Consider the following 18,581-nt stretch of genomic DNA (forward strand, 5'->3'; position numbering starts at 1 on the left):
AGGCTTTGGTTGTCAGAATGTCCGACCATGTGTACAAGGGCTAACAGTGGCACTTGCTGGACAGCGTGGTCTGCATGTAAATGTGGAGAACATATAAATAATATATATAATAATTTATAAATAATATATATATATATTATAAAAAGATTTGTGAAATAAAAAAATATGGTCATATACATATTATTTTAACAAATAGTAACCCTATACTATTACCGGGGAGGGGTTAGTGGTTCTTGTGACGTTTCTGAATGGTTTACTTCAAGGATATAGCACATTTTATCTCATTAAAGTAGAGACCTTTCACATAAGACAGAGGATCGTACCTGGATGTTTTGAACTAGTTTAGCAAATTTGTTAATAAATGTAGCGGACACACGCATAACCTGTGAATGGCGTGAGAACCAAGAACCAGCTGTACTGCAAATCTAATCTTCTGTGTCATCTAAGACATAACAAATTGTTCGTTTATTCTTAAAAAAAAAAAGCCAATCTGGAGAAAAGTAAGGAGCTTATACTGTTTTTATAAATGTTTACTAATGTAAAAATTTGCTGGAAATGTAATTTGAATAAATAGAGGAAGCGAACTACAAGAAATCTCATTAGGTACACCTGTCATATAATAATTGTGTAGTCTGCTGACTTCTTCTTTTGAGAATTGCCTGGCTCTCATGCTAATGATTTGGTTTCAATGCATTGGCTTAATTTTCACTTGCGGTTGAGAGGTGGAAACAATAGGCAGTTTAGCCATGTTTTTCCTGCCCCCTCTTAAGCTGCAAAGGCAGCATGACAGAGGTGTCCATATGTCATGGCTTTGATGCTTTGCGCTCTGCAGAAATAAATCTTCCCTGTCACGTCCACATTGGGGTTCCATGGTCAGAAGCAGTGTCTTCCTCTCCTATCCCTGTTGCAGCCTATGTGATTTATACCCTTTGCTTTATGGACTCCTACATATAGCTTGGATTTGAAACATCTGATGAGTCATTTTTGGCAGATGGGTGAAGTATTTTTGCGCAACAACTTGTTTGATTTTCTGTGGAAAGCTATATCTAATTTGGTGATCTTTGCAAGTAATGATGTGATTTATCTATAAAGTTTAAACTTTTGATGAACTCTCAAATTTTGATTTGAACATGGACGTTGACATAGATGGTCCCTAGACTAGCACATACAGTAGAGGTGGAGGGGCACCACATAAAAAGAAAAATGGAAATAATCATTATGATATAAGATGTGTAGAAAAAAGTGCAGCACTAAAATATATGAAGAAAGTTGTTGTGCACAACTTACAAAAACTGCAGATTAATGACCATATAATGTGAACAGTGTTACCATAAATTGCATATAAAACAAGAAAATGCTAAATACTGCCAAAAACTTGCATAAATCGCATATAAAACAAGAAAATGCTCAATACTGCCAATAAATAAAATATAAATTAAAGCACAGCTTAGGAATATACAAGACCAAAAGATCATATATATGGAAATTGCTTTATTAAAGGTGCAAAAAATATGGTGAAAAAAATATAATATCAATAAAAAGTCCATAAAAGTGACAAAAAAAAATCTTCATATGGATATGTGACTTGGTGAGACTGCTTGACCTCGTGATACCCGTCACCTCTAGTAAAAAGAAGGCTTACCGGACCGCCAGCGACCCCCCCCCTTTGCTCAGGGAGGTCAAAGAGCACGAATTGGATCACAGATCCCCAGAAATTAACTCCAGATCTCCTGGGCTTCCTTGATCTCCTGGGCATCTCTTGTTAATAACCTCTGTGTCCCGGATGGTCTCTCAATCACGGTAAGTATCCCAAGTGTTTAAAAGATTGTGCAAATCTTGCAAAAAAAAAAATGATACTCCAAATAGTGTAATATTGGCTCATCAAGAAGATTTATTGGAGTAAATGATACAATTCTGTTTGGGAGCTTCCAAAAGTCTCCAATTAGCATAAAAACAGGTTTAAAACAAAGAGTTACTAAAGTAAAAAATTCTTGTATACAGACGTGTAAAAAGCGATCGCTCATGCGCAGAGCATTCTGACGTGACTACCCATAGCGCTGCACTTTTTCTACACATTTATTTTATACCTTATATCTAGGTATATCTGAGATATCTAGTATTCAGCTGCTGGATGCTGTTTTTTACCAAGCGCGCATATTACCCCCTTTTTTATGATAGATTTATATTACCCCCTTTTTATGATAGATTTAGATGTTCTAAATCAAAAGAAAATCGTGATTCTCTCTCTGCTGTGTACCGCATGGACTATGGTCTAGGTTTCCCTAAGCTTGCAGCATTCTTTAGGCACAACCTTGAGATTTTTAGTTTGCCTCTTTGGATGGGACTTACTACATAGCTGCTATGCAGAAAAACATTATAGTCAGCTGTGCCATAAAACTTGCCAAACAAGCCTGCTCAACACTGGGAATGAATAACTACAGAACACAGATTTATAAGCAGGATATCCTTGTGGACTGTGACATAGCTTGTATATTCCTGCAGCATTGCTTTGCTATATACATGTGTTATGCATGCTTAAAGTCTAACTCCATGTTTAATGCCCTTTAACTAGTTTGTTTGGGCCAGGCTGGCCTTCATAGGTAGCTGTGCATTCTATGAATGACAGCAAGGATTGTAACACCATCTACCCACCCCTCCACTTGGCACTTGTTAAAAATACTAACGCTGACAGTAACAAGAACCGATGTGCATATATTGTTGTATTGTTTTTTGACATGTTTAACCACATAAGCTCCGGACCATTTTGCTGGCCAAAGACCAGACCACTTTTTGTGATTCGGCACTCCGTCGCTTTAACTGACAATTGCGCGGTCGTGCGACATGGCTCCCAAACAAAATTGACGTCTTCTTTTCCCCACAAATAGAGCTTTCTTTTAGTGGTATTTGATCACCCCTGCGGTTCTTTTTTCCTCAGTTTAGGCTAATACATATTCTTCTACATATTTTTGGTTAAAAAAAATCACAATAAGTGATTATTGATTGGTTTGCGCAAAAGGTGTTTACAAAATAGGGGATAGTTTTATGGCATTTTTATTAATATATATTTTTTTTACTAGTAATGGCAGCGATCAGCGATTTTTATTGTGACTGCGACATTATGGTGGACACATCGGACATTTTTTACACATTTTTGGGACCATTGTCATTTATACAGCAATCGGTGCTATACAAATGCACTGATTCCTGTGTAAATGACACTGATAGTGAAGGGGTTAACCACTAGGTGGCAGTGTAGGGGTTAAGTGTGTCCTAGGGGCGTGTTGATAACTGTGGGGGGCGTGGCTGTGTTTTACACATCACTGATCTCTGCTCCAATCACAGGGAGCAGAGATCAGTGTCACTGTTGCTAGGCAGAACAAGGAGATGCTTGTTTACTTTAGAATCTCCCCGTTCTTCCTCCCCACGAGATGATCACGGGTACCCCCGTGGTGATTGAGTCCACGGGACCTGCGATTGGACTCACGGAGGTCCCGACCGGCGCGCACACGATGGCATGGCGGCAATTTTAAAGGGACGTACCTGTACGCCCATTTGCCTGTCCGTACCATTCGGCCGACTTACATCGGCGTGCGACGGTCGGGAAGTGGTTAAAATGTGCATTAGGGCTTAAATACATTTTAAGCTGGAGAGTTCAAGGCTACAGCTTTATTGAAGTAGTTCAAATTGTTATCAGCATAACAACAGGTACAATATAATATACACCAGTCCCATTTATACTGTGAGCACACCTGAACAGCAACATGACCTAGCCTAAAGACATCCAAGTACCCTAAAAACTCACTTGTGGGTATAAATCAGTAAAACAACCTCAAGGAGGAGCTCCAGTCTCGCCCTAAGAATTAAGTCGGCAGCTAAAAATACTGTAGCTGCTGAATTTAATATAAGGAAACTCCTTATAGAAGGACAAAAGTGCCAATTGCTAAAGAGGAGGAGGGGGAGATGCAACCAAGGCTAAGTTCCTTTTTGGGTGAAGTTTTGCTTTAATTACTGGCAAGGTCAAATTGCCAAAAATGCTGTGATGCATGTCACCTGATGAAGACAGGTTGGGAAACTCTTCAACAATCTTAGACTAACCTATCTAGCCCTAATCAACAGAAGCACCATAATAACTATATGGATGAGGTCGCTTCCCAGACATTTTCCAGCCATTGCCGGATGTCTCTTCTGCATCGCTTCTGTCACAGATCAGCTGCGGTGCTGATCTGTGTCTTACCTGTTACTGCTGTAGGTCAGCTGTTTCCTGTTGATCTACAACTTGTGTTCAGCTCTTGCTGCACTCAGCAGTTATAGGTGTCGCCGGCTTCACCTGTTGTCTTTTATATACTTCCTTTCCAGCCTCCCATGTGCTTCCCTATTTAAATTTCACTCTGACCACTTTCTGGTTGCTTGAGCAACACTTGTTTCTAAGCTCTCTTCAAGTAACCTGCTTTAACCTGACCTCTCGTGAACTGATCTCTTGTGTACTAACTCGGCTTGTTCTGATTACGTTGGTCTGCTGCATGCCCTGACCTTGGCTTGTTATCCGGCACTCCTTTGCTTCATCCATCCATCCATGTTTCATAGTGTCTTATGGTACTCCCCTAGCGAGCAGGGTGAACCCGGGGGTCTTGACCTGGGGTCAGCACGCAGCTAAGCCCAAACGCTCATGAGGGGGTCCCTGGCAGAATACCAGCTGGCCCTTAGACTCCACGCCCTGGGGTAATCCCATGTCACCTGCTCGCCTGTGGGCTCACTGTAGTAGTGCTTCCACTGCTGGAGACCGGACCGGAGCCGCTTCAGAAAAGATATGTACAGATGCATCTCATAAAATGTGAATATCATCAAAAAGTTAATTTATTTCAGTAATTCAATTCAAAAAGTGAAACCCATATTATATAGATTCATTACACACAGAGTGATATATTTCAAGCATTTCTTTCTTTTAATTTTGATGCTCATGGCTTACAGCTAGTGAAAACCCAGAATTCAATATCTCAAAAAATTATAATATTGTGAAAAAGTTCAATAATGTAGACTCATGGTGTCGCACTCTAATCAGCTACACTGTTAAAATAAACCTACCATTAAATTATAGACTGATCATTTCTTTGTCAGTGGGCAAACATATAGCAGGGGATCAAATACTTTTTTTTCTTGCTGTAATTTAACTTCTTTAAAAAAAAAAACACCTGTAAAGGGTTCCTGAGCCTTTAAATGGTCTCTCAGTCGGGTTCAGTAGACTACACAATCATGGGGAAGACTGCTGACTTGACAGTTGTCCATAAGACAGTCATTGACACCCTCCGCAAGGAGGGTAAGTCACAAAAGGTCATTACTAAAGAAGCTAGCTGTTGAGAATGCTGTATCCCAGCATATTAATTGATAGTTGAGTGGAAGGAAAAAGTGTGTTTGAAAAAGAGTGCACAAGTTACAGGGATAACTACAGCCTTGAGAGGTTTGTGAAGCAATGGCCATTCAAGAATTTGGGAGAGATTCACAAGGAGTGGATTACAGCTGGTGTCCATGCTTCAAAAGCCACCACACAGACGTATCCAGGACATGGGCTACAACTGTCGCATTCCTTGTGTTAAGCCACTCCTGAACCAGAGATATCATCAGAAGCATCTTACCTGGGCTGAGGAGAAAAAGGACTGCACTGTTGCTCAGTGGTCCAAAGTCCTATTTTCAGATTATAGTAAACTTTGCATTTTATTTGGAAATAAAGGTCCCAGAATCTGGAAGACGAGTGGAGAGGCACAGACCTCAAGTTGCATGAGGTCCAGCTTGAAGTTTCCACAGTTAATGATGATTAGGGGAGCCATGTCATCAGCTGGTGTTGGTCCACTGTGTTTTATCAAGTCCATAGTCAACACAGCCCTCTACCAGGAAATTCTAGAGCACTTCATGCTCCCCCTCTGCTGACCAGCTTGGCACCTGCCCACACTGCCAAAAGGACCTATATTTGGTTTAATGATCATGGTATCACTGTGCTTGATTGGCCAGCAAACTTACCTGACCTAAAACCCATAAAGAATCTGTTTGGTATTGTCAAGAGGACCTAACAATCCAGCTGAAGGCTGCTATCAAAGCTGCTATCAAAGCATCCTGGGCTTCCATAACACCTTAGCAGTGCCACAGGCTGATCACCTACACGCCACACTGCATTGATGCAGTAATCCATGCAAAAGGAGCCCCGACCAAGTATTGAGTGCATACTATACTGTACATGGACACACTTTTCAGTAAGCCAACATTTCTGTATTAAAAATCCTTTTACTTTATTGGTCTTATATAATATTATTGTTTTCTGAGATGCTGAATGTTGGGTTTTCACTAGCTGTAAGCCATGATCATCAAAATTAAAAGAAAGAAATGCTTGAAATATATCACTCTGTGTGTAATTAATCTATATAATATGGGTTTCACTTTTTGAATTGAATTACTGAAATTAATTTTTGATGATATTCAAATCTTTTGAGATGCACCTGTATAGCGATTTCATCTTTACAAGGCTTTAGTTTAGTCTTAGATTGTTGATGCCAGTAGATTTAGAAATTTTAGTATTGGGGTGAACTTCCACTTTAAGGGCAGTGATTACCCTCAGGACAGTACTAAACAGAGCTCAGTTCTAACACAACGTATCATACTAACCAATACAACCTGCACCAAATATAAACATGTTTCTTTTACATGGTCTAGTAAGACCTCTTAAAATCGCCATGCCTTTATCAGCCAATGTTTTCTTTTACTAAGGTTCAAGGGACCGCTATCAAGTATTGGTAAAATATCTGTGCTTTAGTTTCTGGCTTTGCACATAAGCTGTAGCCAATATCAATAATACGCAATACCGCTATTGGATTTATGCAATGCAACTGAAAATGCTGGAACATGCAAAGGTTGGTTGGGAGCACTCACAACTTAAAGGTGTACAGGAACTTAGGCATTTTGGGAAGGAGATCCTGCAATTGGAGCATTCAAGATGTATATTTATCTATGTATTTATTGCAGGTATTTATATAGCGACAAATAATGCAGAGCTTTACATTTTGTACATCAGTCCATGTGCTCAGGGAGATAATCTAATGCCGCGTACACACAATCAGAATTTCGGCCAGCAAATGACCGATGAGAGTTTTTTATCGGAAAATCCGATTGTGTGTATGCTCCATCGGAATTTAGCTAGCCAAATTCCCGGCAGCAAAAATTTGAGAGCATGTTCTCAATTTTTCCGACGGAAATTCCAATCGTGTGTATGCAATTCCGACGCACAAAAACTCACGCATGTTCAGATTCAACTAGGAGATGGAAGCTGTTGGCTACTGGGTATTGAACTTCCTTTTTCTAGTCACGTTGTACGTGTTGTAAGTCACTGTGTTCTTGATGGTCGGAATTTGGCGTGACCATGTGTATGCAAGACGGCTTGAGTGAAATCCCATCAGAATTCCTTCGGGAAACCCATAAGAGCTTTTTCCGACCAAAATTCCAATCGTGTGTATGTGGCATAAGCTTTGTATTTCACATGCTTACACATACAAGGGCTAACATAGACAGGGCCAGTTAATCTACCAGCATGTCTTTGGAGTGTGGGAGAAAACAAAGTACCCAGAGGAAACCCATGAAAGCAAAGCGAGAACATGCAAACTCCATGCTTGACATTCATACTGTATAAAAAGCCAAAGCCGCCTCAGCTCATCAGACAGACATATAACTAAAATATCATGTGTGTCTGGAGTAACCCTATAAAGATTGAATTTGTGATGCAAGATAACAAGAGATGTCTCATCACATGTAAAAAAAAAACTTTAAAGATAAGGCTTGAGTAGTCCCTGAAAAGAAAACATGAGTTTATTAGATGTATAGCACTCAAGCATGAAATTGAAATTTAATCAAGCCAAATGTTCCCCTAAAGATCTGCTTTCTTACTATTTATTCTAATCCCTAAGTAACAATAGCAGTTCCACGAATCTCAGTATCCAAAAATAATACCTTGCGCACAACATTACATGTTTTAAATGTAAGAAAAGAAATGTGGTTAACCGTATACCCTCACAGCCTTAAAACTGTGCAGCATAACATTTATGTAGCATCCTGCAGGGAAATGTGAAGAATTAATAGTTCCACAAACCGCCTTTCAATGGAAGAAAGGCCACAGGAAGGTCATTATTCTTCTAAGTTTAAATTGGCTATATAATAACGGGCTTAAGTTGCTGTGTGGGCACAGAACAGCTCCTACAGAATGATATTTTGTACTGTATACATGTAATTCATAATAGGTGGAATGAAAGTGGTTCCAGAGACAGGCTTGATGTTGTCTGAGTCTGAAGGGGAAATCAGACTATGCTGTAGGTCAACATAGGTTAACGTACACCAGCTTTAGGAACCTTCCCCCTATGTACTGGAATCTTAAGGCTAGTTTACATGCCCATGTAGGTTTTGCTGCAGCATTTGAGAGATCTGTTTGAATATTGATTTGGATTATATGGAGCGGTGTTTACTTGCATGTATTTTTGCTTCTGCCATTTATCACAGATTAGTAGCGTTTAGCCCCAAGATATTGGTTGGTTTCAGCTTTCATAGATCATAATGGCTTCTGGAACAGGATAGGTGTGCAGGAGCGGGGGTTACAATTGGTTGACAATTAGTTTAGGGGTCTGAATAGGATAAAGTTTAATTTAAGCTTAAGCCCTTCCTACTCGGCTTAATATAATTATACAACGGCCGGGAGCCCTATTATCCTGGGAGGACATCATTTAATGTTCTCTCAGGATCGAGCCCCATGGGCCATGCTTATGAGAGATCTGTCACCCGCTGTGTCCACCGGACAAGGCCAATGACAAATCAATGTACCAACCCGCTTCTGGTACCATTTGATTGCTGTGGCCTACCACAGCAGATCACATGACAAGTGTACTCAATTAATGACTTTGTTTCATGCCATTCATTGTGTACCAGTATTCTTTTTTTTTTTTTTTCATTTTTTTTTTTTTTTACATACTGTCATCAGTCAGTGTACCTGATCACTGCCACACCAGTTATATGATAACGCTGTACTGTACTGGTGACAGTATGAAAAAAAAAAAAATTTAAACTTTTTATATTTCCTTTCAAAAAAGTGTGAAAAAATTGCCATGCCTCTTACCAAATACCTTGGACTGCCTAATTTCCAAAAAGGGGTAATTTGGGGGATATTTGTGCTGTCCTGGCATTTTCGGTTCGCAATAAATGATAGGTCGGCATTAAATCGGGATTTTGTTTTTGGACTCTCTAACTTTCCGACAGACTTAATAATAATAATTATTATTAGTATACAGGATTTATATAGCACCAACAGTTTGCTCAGAGCAGACGTTAGTTACAATGCAATTTGGTACAAGAGGAATCAGAGGGCCCTGCTCGTTAGAGCTTACAATCTTCAGAACCTTCAGAAATGTAGCAGTATACATTTTGGCCTTAATTTATGAATAAAAGATTATTTGCAAAATAAAAAAAACAGAAATGAAGAAAAGCATGTTTTTTTTTCCAAACATTTTGGTCTTTTTTCGCTTATTTAGCAAAAAAAATTAAAAAACCCACTTTTTCATTTTCACGTCCCTTCTTACCTATTATGCTGGTTTTTCACCAGAACACATAATTACCTATCCAGTAAATCCAGCATTGTGCTGCTGTGATCTTCTGATCCAATGCCACAGCCTAGGTCCCACACCAAGCTTTTTTGCTCTGACATCTGTTTCTTACAGCTGTCTCCACAGGTTTGCCCACTGGCCACTTCAAGACCCTGCTCCTGAAGCCTCCTCAGATATACACAAAGATATTCCAGGAGGTCAGAAAGGAAATGTGAGATCCGAGGGCTTACAGCAGAAGCATTGCCTTCAGTGGGGGAAATGCTAGATAAATACTGGGGTGAATAGTCTGACAAATAAGGTTATGCTTTTTTACCATATTAAGTAGAGATTCATACAATTACAATGCCCATTTGTGACTGTCCCTCTTTAGGATTCCATCCGAAGACATGATATTCGAAGATTTTATATACAATGAGGGAGATTTACACAGAATCTGGTGCAGTTGTGTATAATACCCAATCAGCTTCCAGGTTTTATTGTCAAAGCTTAATTGAACAAGCTGAATTTAGAAGCTGATTGGTTACTATATACACAGCTGCACCAGATTCTGTGTGCACCAGTTTTAGTAAATCTCCTCCAATGCTCTATCACAACATTTAGCATTGTCCTTTTTATGCAGATATTTGTTTTCTTGAATGTTACCTCTTTACACTCATAACATCACTATACAGTAATCTGTAAGCTTCATTGTGGATCTTTTGTGTTTAAAAAGTCTGCAGCGTTCTATTAAATTGGCACTTTACAGCTTTGACCATTGTCGTCCTTTAGACCTCTGGGCTTTCTTCCTGATGTTAGGAAGCTGTAATTAGAATCTGTGGAAAACTGTGATGTTATTTAGAGGCAAAAGCACAGAGAAGCAGGTGCAGCAAAAATGTGTATTGGCAGATAAGCCATGGGCTCAGCAAAAGGAAGCTAACTGGAAAAAAGTTATTGCAAAATTGAGCTGTGCTCACTGGAGTGGTACAAGTTGGCACAGGAATGCATAATGAATTTGCGACCTAAATACCTTGTGAATTGGTATTCTAGCACTTTTCATAGGTGCAACCACTTTTATATACAGAGACTTATGGCACTGTGCCACCCATAAAAAAAAAAGCCCTTCTGTGCCAATGGCCTTTGCCATATCACTACTATGTGTTATTATTTCACTACGGTGACCAGTACCAATGAAAAAATTTTTTTTAGTACTTTATAATAATTCCTTTGCCTTTAAAGTATATACTAAAGGTGAACCATTTTTTTTAGTTCTGGATCAAGTGGAGGGGGATCAGAAAATCCCAAATTTTGGGTTGTCCCCAGAAAAGTAATAGAGGGGAAATCTTCCAATGGGGACACCAGTTCTGGTGACCTGGGAGAATTTCTTTAATTTGCATGGATTTCCTCTCACTTCCTGTTTGGCTATGGGACAGGAAGTGAAGGAAAATCTACGCGATGGTGCACAGATGGTGAAAAAAAAATGATCTAACGGGTTGTGACCAGGCTGGATTTGATTTAAATCAAGTTGATTTAAATCACTAGTAAAAAGGCTTGATTTAAATCATAATTTTTAAAGAGCAACTGTCATCTCTGTTCCGCAGAGGCTCCTCCTATGACTTACTGTGGACTCACCGACAGTCCCATTCACTCTAATGAGACGGCTGGTGATGTCAGTGATGCAACAAGGTGAGGAGCGTGGCTGCTGCAGGTGAGTGGATGCCCGCTAAAAGGTGCTACCATGATGGATCTGAAATTACAGGTGCTCTTTAAATGTAAGGACTTATTCTTGCTGGTCGTTATAATCTTTAATATTTGCAAACAAAATGAAGGTTTCCGATTTAGAATAATAAGCTGTCAGGTTAGTAAAACAACGATATCCAAACCGATTCAATCATATATTTTTGAGTGTACGTAGATTTGCATATTTAGATAGATAGATTTTACTCCAAAAGCATTTTAATAAAATACATTTGTTAAAAATCATAAAAATCCGATTTAAATAAAATAAATCGGATTTAAATTAAAAAAAAAATCTGATTTTTTTTTTTTTTTATCATTGATTTGTATCCACCCTGGTTATAACTCACCCTCCTTTGCTCTATCCAATTTGGAAAAAAAATGGTTTACCTATAGTTCTACTTTAAAGTGATCCCATAGTTACTGGAACTGTTCTACCTACCTACCTGCCACACTTCCGTTTAGCCACCCTTTGATTTAGGCATACCTGTAACTCTGCATAGTCTTCCTGTCAGTTTGCTGCAACAAAGGACTGTTACTTTTTATGTGTAAGTAGCAAATTTTCTGCAGCGGTCCATCCCGCTCTTTGCTGGATCAGAGCTACCACTTGTTAATCAGCAGGAGGCGTGAGCTTTGCTGTAGCTCTGAGCGAACATCTCAGATCACTGCAGAGAGACATCTGCTTGCAAACAGATAGCAGTGGTTCATCTCTGTGGCATGCTGGCAGGGGACATGCATTTCTACTACGCCCACTTTTTGACTGACGCAAACAGTAAAACCCTTACTACCCATTATGTTCTTGTCAACCAACTGTATTTAGCTTTAACTGGCAAGTACAGATGGGATTTAATGCTGGCTGTAATAACACTAGGTAATGGTTTGATACAGCAATCAGCTTCATAAACGAATCATATTTCATAAACTGGTTGCATTAAATGGATAGATAAATCAATACATTAAGAAAAATATTAATAAATATAATATTAAATAAAAAGAATTCCAATGCAGTCTAATCTAACAAATTGTTTTCTTTGTTATGTTGATTGATTTGTTTTTGAGAGAAAAAAAAATCCCTTTAAATGACCATAATCAAGTGTTGCTGGATTGGTTCTTATGGGTGGCAATAAGAATTTCTGAAAATTTACTTGGAGTTCTGTTTCAAGCTTTGGCATTAAGAACTGAACTGCAGTCACCTTTTCCAGCTCTCACCTTTATTTTCAGCTGCAGACGTGCTACTAAAGCTGTCAGTGTCATCAAAGTCTGTACCGAGGAAGCTATGTTTTTCAGCAAGACATTAAGGAGTGTAAATGCATGACTGATGATTTCTTGCAGCTTGTAATTACACAGAAGGAGCCACTTTTACAAAATGTATAATTTGAAACTCCTAGAAGATAAATAAAATGTCAGATGCAACAGAAGACGATTGCAAAAGAGATCATATTAAACACAGATTTTATTTTTATTTTTTTTTGGCTTTTTGAATACACATTTCCTATGATACCAGGACTTTGAATTTAAAGGAAACGCCCAAACATTTATAGCCATCATTCTGTCACAGTTGTATTGTAATTGAGGCAGAGAGCTTGGGATGTACACCATCAGTGTACGGATTCCCTCTGGAAGTCCAAAGAGTAAGTTAGGGATGGGACAGTGGGAAAGACAGAAAAGCACAGTCACATACACTCCATATGCTGTGCATGAAACGGTGATTTCCAACACGAAGAAGCTATGGTTAATCTTGCTACCAAAAGTGAACTTTTGGTGCTAAAAATATATAAATGCAGGTTTGCAGTAGAAAATGTATTGTTATGGTTGGGCTAAGGGTTAGAGTTTAAAATGTAGATTTTTAAGTGTTAAAACTAACACGATTCCAGAGTAAAATGCCCCCAAAGGTAACAACAGCTCTGAAGCTCTGAAATCAATCCATGGGAAGCCCCTTGGATCCTAGGCCCAAGCTGTACACATGGTCTCAAGTTCTCTCTAAGTAAATCCTGCCCTCCCTTAACACTGGAATTCCAAATTTGGAAAATGTATTGTCAAAAAAACCCACAGAGAACTACCAGTACTATATGCTTTCCTAACTAGGGTTCCTTAAGTGGTTACTAGGGGTTCCTTGAGCAATAAACAATGACAATTTGATCCCGCACTTACAATGACCACCAATGTAAGAGGTCATTTCTGCACTGAAAAATGTAAGTGAGATTTTTTTTCCACTGACCACCACTATAAAGTGAAATTTTTTCACTAACCGCCAAAGTAAGGGGGCATTTCTCATGAACTACCAATGTACATTAAGGGAGCATTTAGCCACTGAGCACCAATGTAAGGCAGCATTTAGCCACTGAGCACCAGTGTAAGGGGACATTTCGCCAATATCAATGTAAGGGGATAATTCTCCATCGGCCACCCATGTAAGTTGGCATTTCACCACTGAGCTCCAGTGCAAGAAGTCTTTTCCACTGTTGACTAGTATAATGCAAGATGCACACGATTCGTTTTTTTTTTTTTTTCGTTCACCCAAGCAGACTGAACGATCCATGTGTCCGGCGCACTGCATGTAGATTAGGGGCCGGGCACATAGATTAGGTGGACTGTGCTCTGTATGGAGCGGCTGCCACTGTATATACCTTTTAGCTGACTTTTCCATTTAAAGGGAGTAGGTTAAATTGTTTTAGGTATTATTTACAATATATCTGTTGATTCCCTATGGATAATCTTTGTATCCAGCATATGGGTGCCCTGCAGCCGCAGCTATTACCAATCCTGTGATTTACTCCATGGCATTTGGATATTCTATAACCTCGGCCAAATTAGAAATGGAAGTATTGCCCAAGGCAACCAATCAGATGTTTTTAGTTTTCTTAATTGTCCTAGTAGAATGACAGTTGGAATCACGTTGGTTGTTGGGAGCAACACCTCCACCTACCTGAAATATTTATCCTATCTATACAGTTGCATGAAAATGTATTTGCCCCCTTCCTGATTTTTTTTTTTTTTTTTTTTTGCATATTTCTCACACGTAAATGATTCATCACCAAACTAATTTTAATATTACACAAAGATAACCTGAGTAAATCCTAGATGCACTTTTTAACATTTTATTTTGTTTATTAAGGGGAAAAAAGCTGTTCAAACATGCCTGGTTCTATGGGAAAAAGTAATTGCCCCCTCCCATGCCGAATCATGAATGAACTGCGATTAACCATAATTTTTTGGAAACCCGAGTTAAATTTCACTTGCCACACCCAGGCCTGATTACTGCCAGACCTGTTGAATTAAGAAATCACATAAATAGAAGCTGTCTGACAAAGTGAAGCACGCTAACAGATCACAAAAAGCCACACATCATGCCACAATCTAAAAAAATTCAAGAAAAGATTAGAAACAAAGTAATGTGCATGTATAGGCCTAGGAAGGGTTTCAAAGCCATTTTTAAGGCGTTGGAACTTCAGTGAACCACGTGGAGAGCCATTATGGCCAGCCTACAAAAATGACTCTGAGCATGACAACGACTCATCCAGGAGGGCATAAAAGAACCCAGAACAACATCTAAAGAACTGCAGCCCTCACTCGCCTCAGGTAAGATCAGTGTTCATGAGTCAACAATAAGAAAGAGACTGGGCAAAAATGGCAGTTCCAAAGTCAAAGCCACTGCTGACCAGAAAGAACACAAAGGCTCATTTAACATTTACCAACAAAAATCTTGATTTTTCCCAAGACTTTTAGGCAAAAATTCTGTGGACTTATGAGACAAAAATTTAACTTTTTGGAAGGTGTGTGTTTCGTTACATCTGGCATAAAACAAATACAGCTTTTCATAACAAGAACATCATACTAACAGTCGGACATGGTGGTGGTAGCGTGACGGTCTGGAGCTGCTTTGCAGCTTCAGGACCTGGAAGACTTACCATAATTGATGGAACCATGAATTCTGAGCTCTACCAAGAAAAATCCTAAAGGAGAATGTCTGGCCATCAGTTCATGACCTCAAGCTCAAGTGCACTTGGGTTATGCAGCAGGACAATGATCCGAAACACAACAGCAAGTCCACCTTCAAATGGTTCAAACAAAGCAAAATTTAGGTTTTGGAGTGGCCTAGTCAAAACCCGGACTTAAATCCAATTGAGATGCTGTATCATGACCTTACATAGGCCGTGCATGCTGGAAAGCCTTCCAATGTGGCTGAATTAAAACAATTCTGCAAAGAAGAGTGGGCCAAAATTGCTACACAGCAATGTGAAAGACTCATTGCCAGTTATCGCAAATGCTTGATTGCAGTTGTTGCCGCCAAGGGTGGCACAACCAGTTATTGGGTTTAGGGGGCAATTACTTTAACACATAAAGCCAGGCAGGTTTGGACAGCTCTTTTTCCTTAATAAATGAAATCATCATTTTAAAAAAATGCTTTTTGTATTTACTCGGGTTATCTTTGTGTAATGATAGAATTTGTTTGATGATCTGAGTCATTTAAGTGTGACAAATATGCAAACAAAACAGAAAGGGGGAAAATATTTTTTCACACAACTGTACATGTTCTAGTTTCTGCTAAGAATTCTTCTCAAAACAAATGGATATTGGGTTTGTCACTGTTGCATTGTTTTGCATCAAGCTTAAAAAAAAACAGTGTATAAAGAAATAATGTACTGAGAGATTTATCCAGGCTCTGTTGTTTGAGGAGTGGTGTACCTTTTATACATAAGAAAGAATTAAACTAAATCTCTGATTTTGAACCATTCTATTGTGAACAGAGCTTGAAGAAAGCTATCCATTATTCATAATGTAGCTAAAAATATTTCTTCCAGCATTCCCCTTTGTTACTACAGATTAATCCTTTTTAAAACTCTTCATTTTCTAACAAGCACACATGTAGTGTATTTTTTTTTATTGACTTTATTTTACATTTTGTATTGTTATAATCCACAGATAATTCAAAGCAGCAAGGCTCTAATTGAGAATGCAGATAGTGTTTATGAGAAGATAGTACAATGTCAGAGGACTGGTAAGTGAAATTGAAATTGTATGATTATGCTACCTTCTAGTATTCTGCATTTCTTGTCCCTTTATTGTTGGTTTAAAAGACACTACCTGGCTTTTGAAAAACCCAATAAAAAAGATTTTTCAAAAAAAAAAAGACGCTGCCTGAATTGTACAATAATGTAATTCCATGAGTTGGAAGGATTTATTAAAACCACCACTAAAGCTGTTGCTGTCCTTGCCACAAATGAATACTTGCTGTACAAATACGATTAAGGTTCTTAAAATTACACTTTAGTAAAAATTGAAAATGTATCTAAAGCCAAAGTTGTGGATAGAGTAGGGATAGGTTGGTTAAAAGCTATGTCAGGTTTCTATTGCTGTCTATATTCTATTGGGGGGATATCACTTCTCTCCCTGTCAACAGAAAGTGGACAACCATGGGAAGATTTCAGTTCTGTTACAGTTTTGGGGATAACTCAAATGTTTGGACTTTCCCATCGCTTTTAGTACCTGTGACAATGGTCACCAGGGCAAACCTGGCTGCAGTACACACAAGCCGATTGTCGGCTGGTTTCTATTGAACTGGCCAATGCCACCCGAGATGCAGCCCGTGTGTACAGAGCTTAAGAGTTCAACGCTATCACCTCTTTGTCAAAACTACAAAAAAAAAAAAACTTGCAAAAAGAAAAATTAAAAACTTTTTTTAACTAGAAAATACATGCATAGGGGTTGATTTAGTAAATGCAAATAGGCTGTTCACATTGCAGGGGATTTTTTCCTTAGCTTAGTAAATGTGAATATTCACTTTGCAAAGAGTACCCAAAAATGTGCAACGGAAATTAAAAAAAAATAGCTTGGCCATGATTGGATGAGTAGAACTTCACCTTGTTTATTAAACTAAGGGAAACTTCCTTCGCAAAGTGAAAATTTCAATACAAAGTAAACAGCCCATTAGCCTTAAGTAAATTAAGATCCATTCCATCAAAAACATGTACCTGTTGGCAGCTTTAATTTCATTTTAACTTGTCATAATTTTTGCAACAAAGTTATGCCACTGCTTGAAATAAAACCCTGCTCTTAGGTAATGATGGCATAGAAATCTATCTGATGGCCAAGCCAAGATGTGAAACAGCACTAGGAACCATAGCTTACTCCATGCCACCAATCTAAGGTTTCACTGCAGACTACAGAGGTTAGAGACCAAGTGGGTACGGTCCAAGAAAAAGGAATAAATGCCATCTTTGATAATACGAGACATCATTCTCACTGGCAGCCAAACATCTCTTGTAATGGAAACTTTGCAGCACTGATCCTTAGCTGTCAGATCTGGGTAATTTTATCTCTGGTTTTATGTATGATATTGTTTTACCTTCATGGTTGCAAACTAGTTCATGTTGTATATATTTTTTTATTTTTTCTATTTTTACAACTTTTAAATGTCAAGGTATTTTAGTAAGTAACAGAATATTCAAAGCATTTGCTGCATTCTTCAGACTGTTTTAACGAAGTTATTAAAAAAAGAAAAGGCTTTTTAATCCTTACTGTAGAATCCAAGAGGAAAGTTATGTGATCGTGTAAAAGTATGAGGCCATGGGCCAAGTCCCTGAATATGTCACTGGCATCCAGGCAACTATACATTGTGACTGGGAACTCAGATAAAGTATAATCAAGTAAAAAAACATGTGCAATTTGAAATAAATAACAACCAAAAGCATCGTTTTTATGGTAAAGTATGGCTGTGTTTACAGCAGATTCAGCTTTTGATCAGCTATTTATTATCAAGCCAAATGACATGAGTTGGGTCAAAATGTCATTTTCCACAAGGCAGCTGAAATAATAAAAATCACAATAATTGAGGCACCAAAAAAAAAACATGTTTATTACCTCGGCAAATCAAATTCAGTAGACAGTTTAGAGTTTAAAAGTTTTAAACAACTGACTAAACACAGAAATCTCGCAGAGTGAGACCATCACCTCATCCATACAGGAGATGTGGTAGTCTGGAAAGACACACTTCCCTCCCACCCTGTTAAACTCTCCTTTTCTGCGTCCCCCTGTCACTACTTGCTTCATCTTGGTCGGTGCTGAAATTGTTGACCCATGACCCAGGGGAGTGTTAATTTCAGAAAAAAGAACAGAGGGTGTGCCAGCCTTGCGCATTACCTTCGCAACACTTTAATATATTAAGGATAAAAATGCATACTCCCAAATGAGTAATAAAATTGAGCAATTTTTGTAAAGTCCATCATCATCCAGCATTTCGAGGGG

The 18,581-nt window shown here is 38.6% G+C and overlaps 1 protein-coding gene across 1 annotated transcript in view; it reads left to right on the forward strand.

Moving 5' to 3' along the window:
• The window catches only part of PLCL2 (phospholipase C like 2), a 279,279-nt gene that overhangs the window by 223,611 nt on the left and 37,087 nt on the right, over positions 1-18,581 (forward strand). The window contains exon 5 of the mRNA XM_077491381.1: positions 16,260-16,335. Within this exon, the coding sequence (XP_077347507.1) occupies positions 16,260-16,335 (76 nt within the window). The remainder of the gene's footprint in view (positions 1-16,259; positions 16,336-18,581) is intronic.

Source organism: Lithobates pipiens, unplaced genomic scaffold, assembly GCF_037356315.1.
Source record: "Lithobates pipiens isolate NorthernLeopardFrog02 unplaced genomic scaffold, aLitPip1_a1.2 Scaffold_19, whole genome shotgun sequence".
In the NCBI taxonomy this organism is placed as follows: Eukaryota; Metazoa; Chordata; class Amphibia; order Anura; family Ranidae; genus Lithobates; species Lithobates pipiens.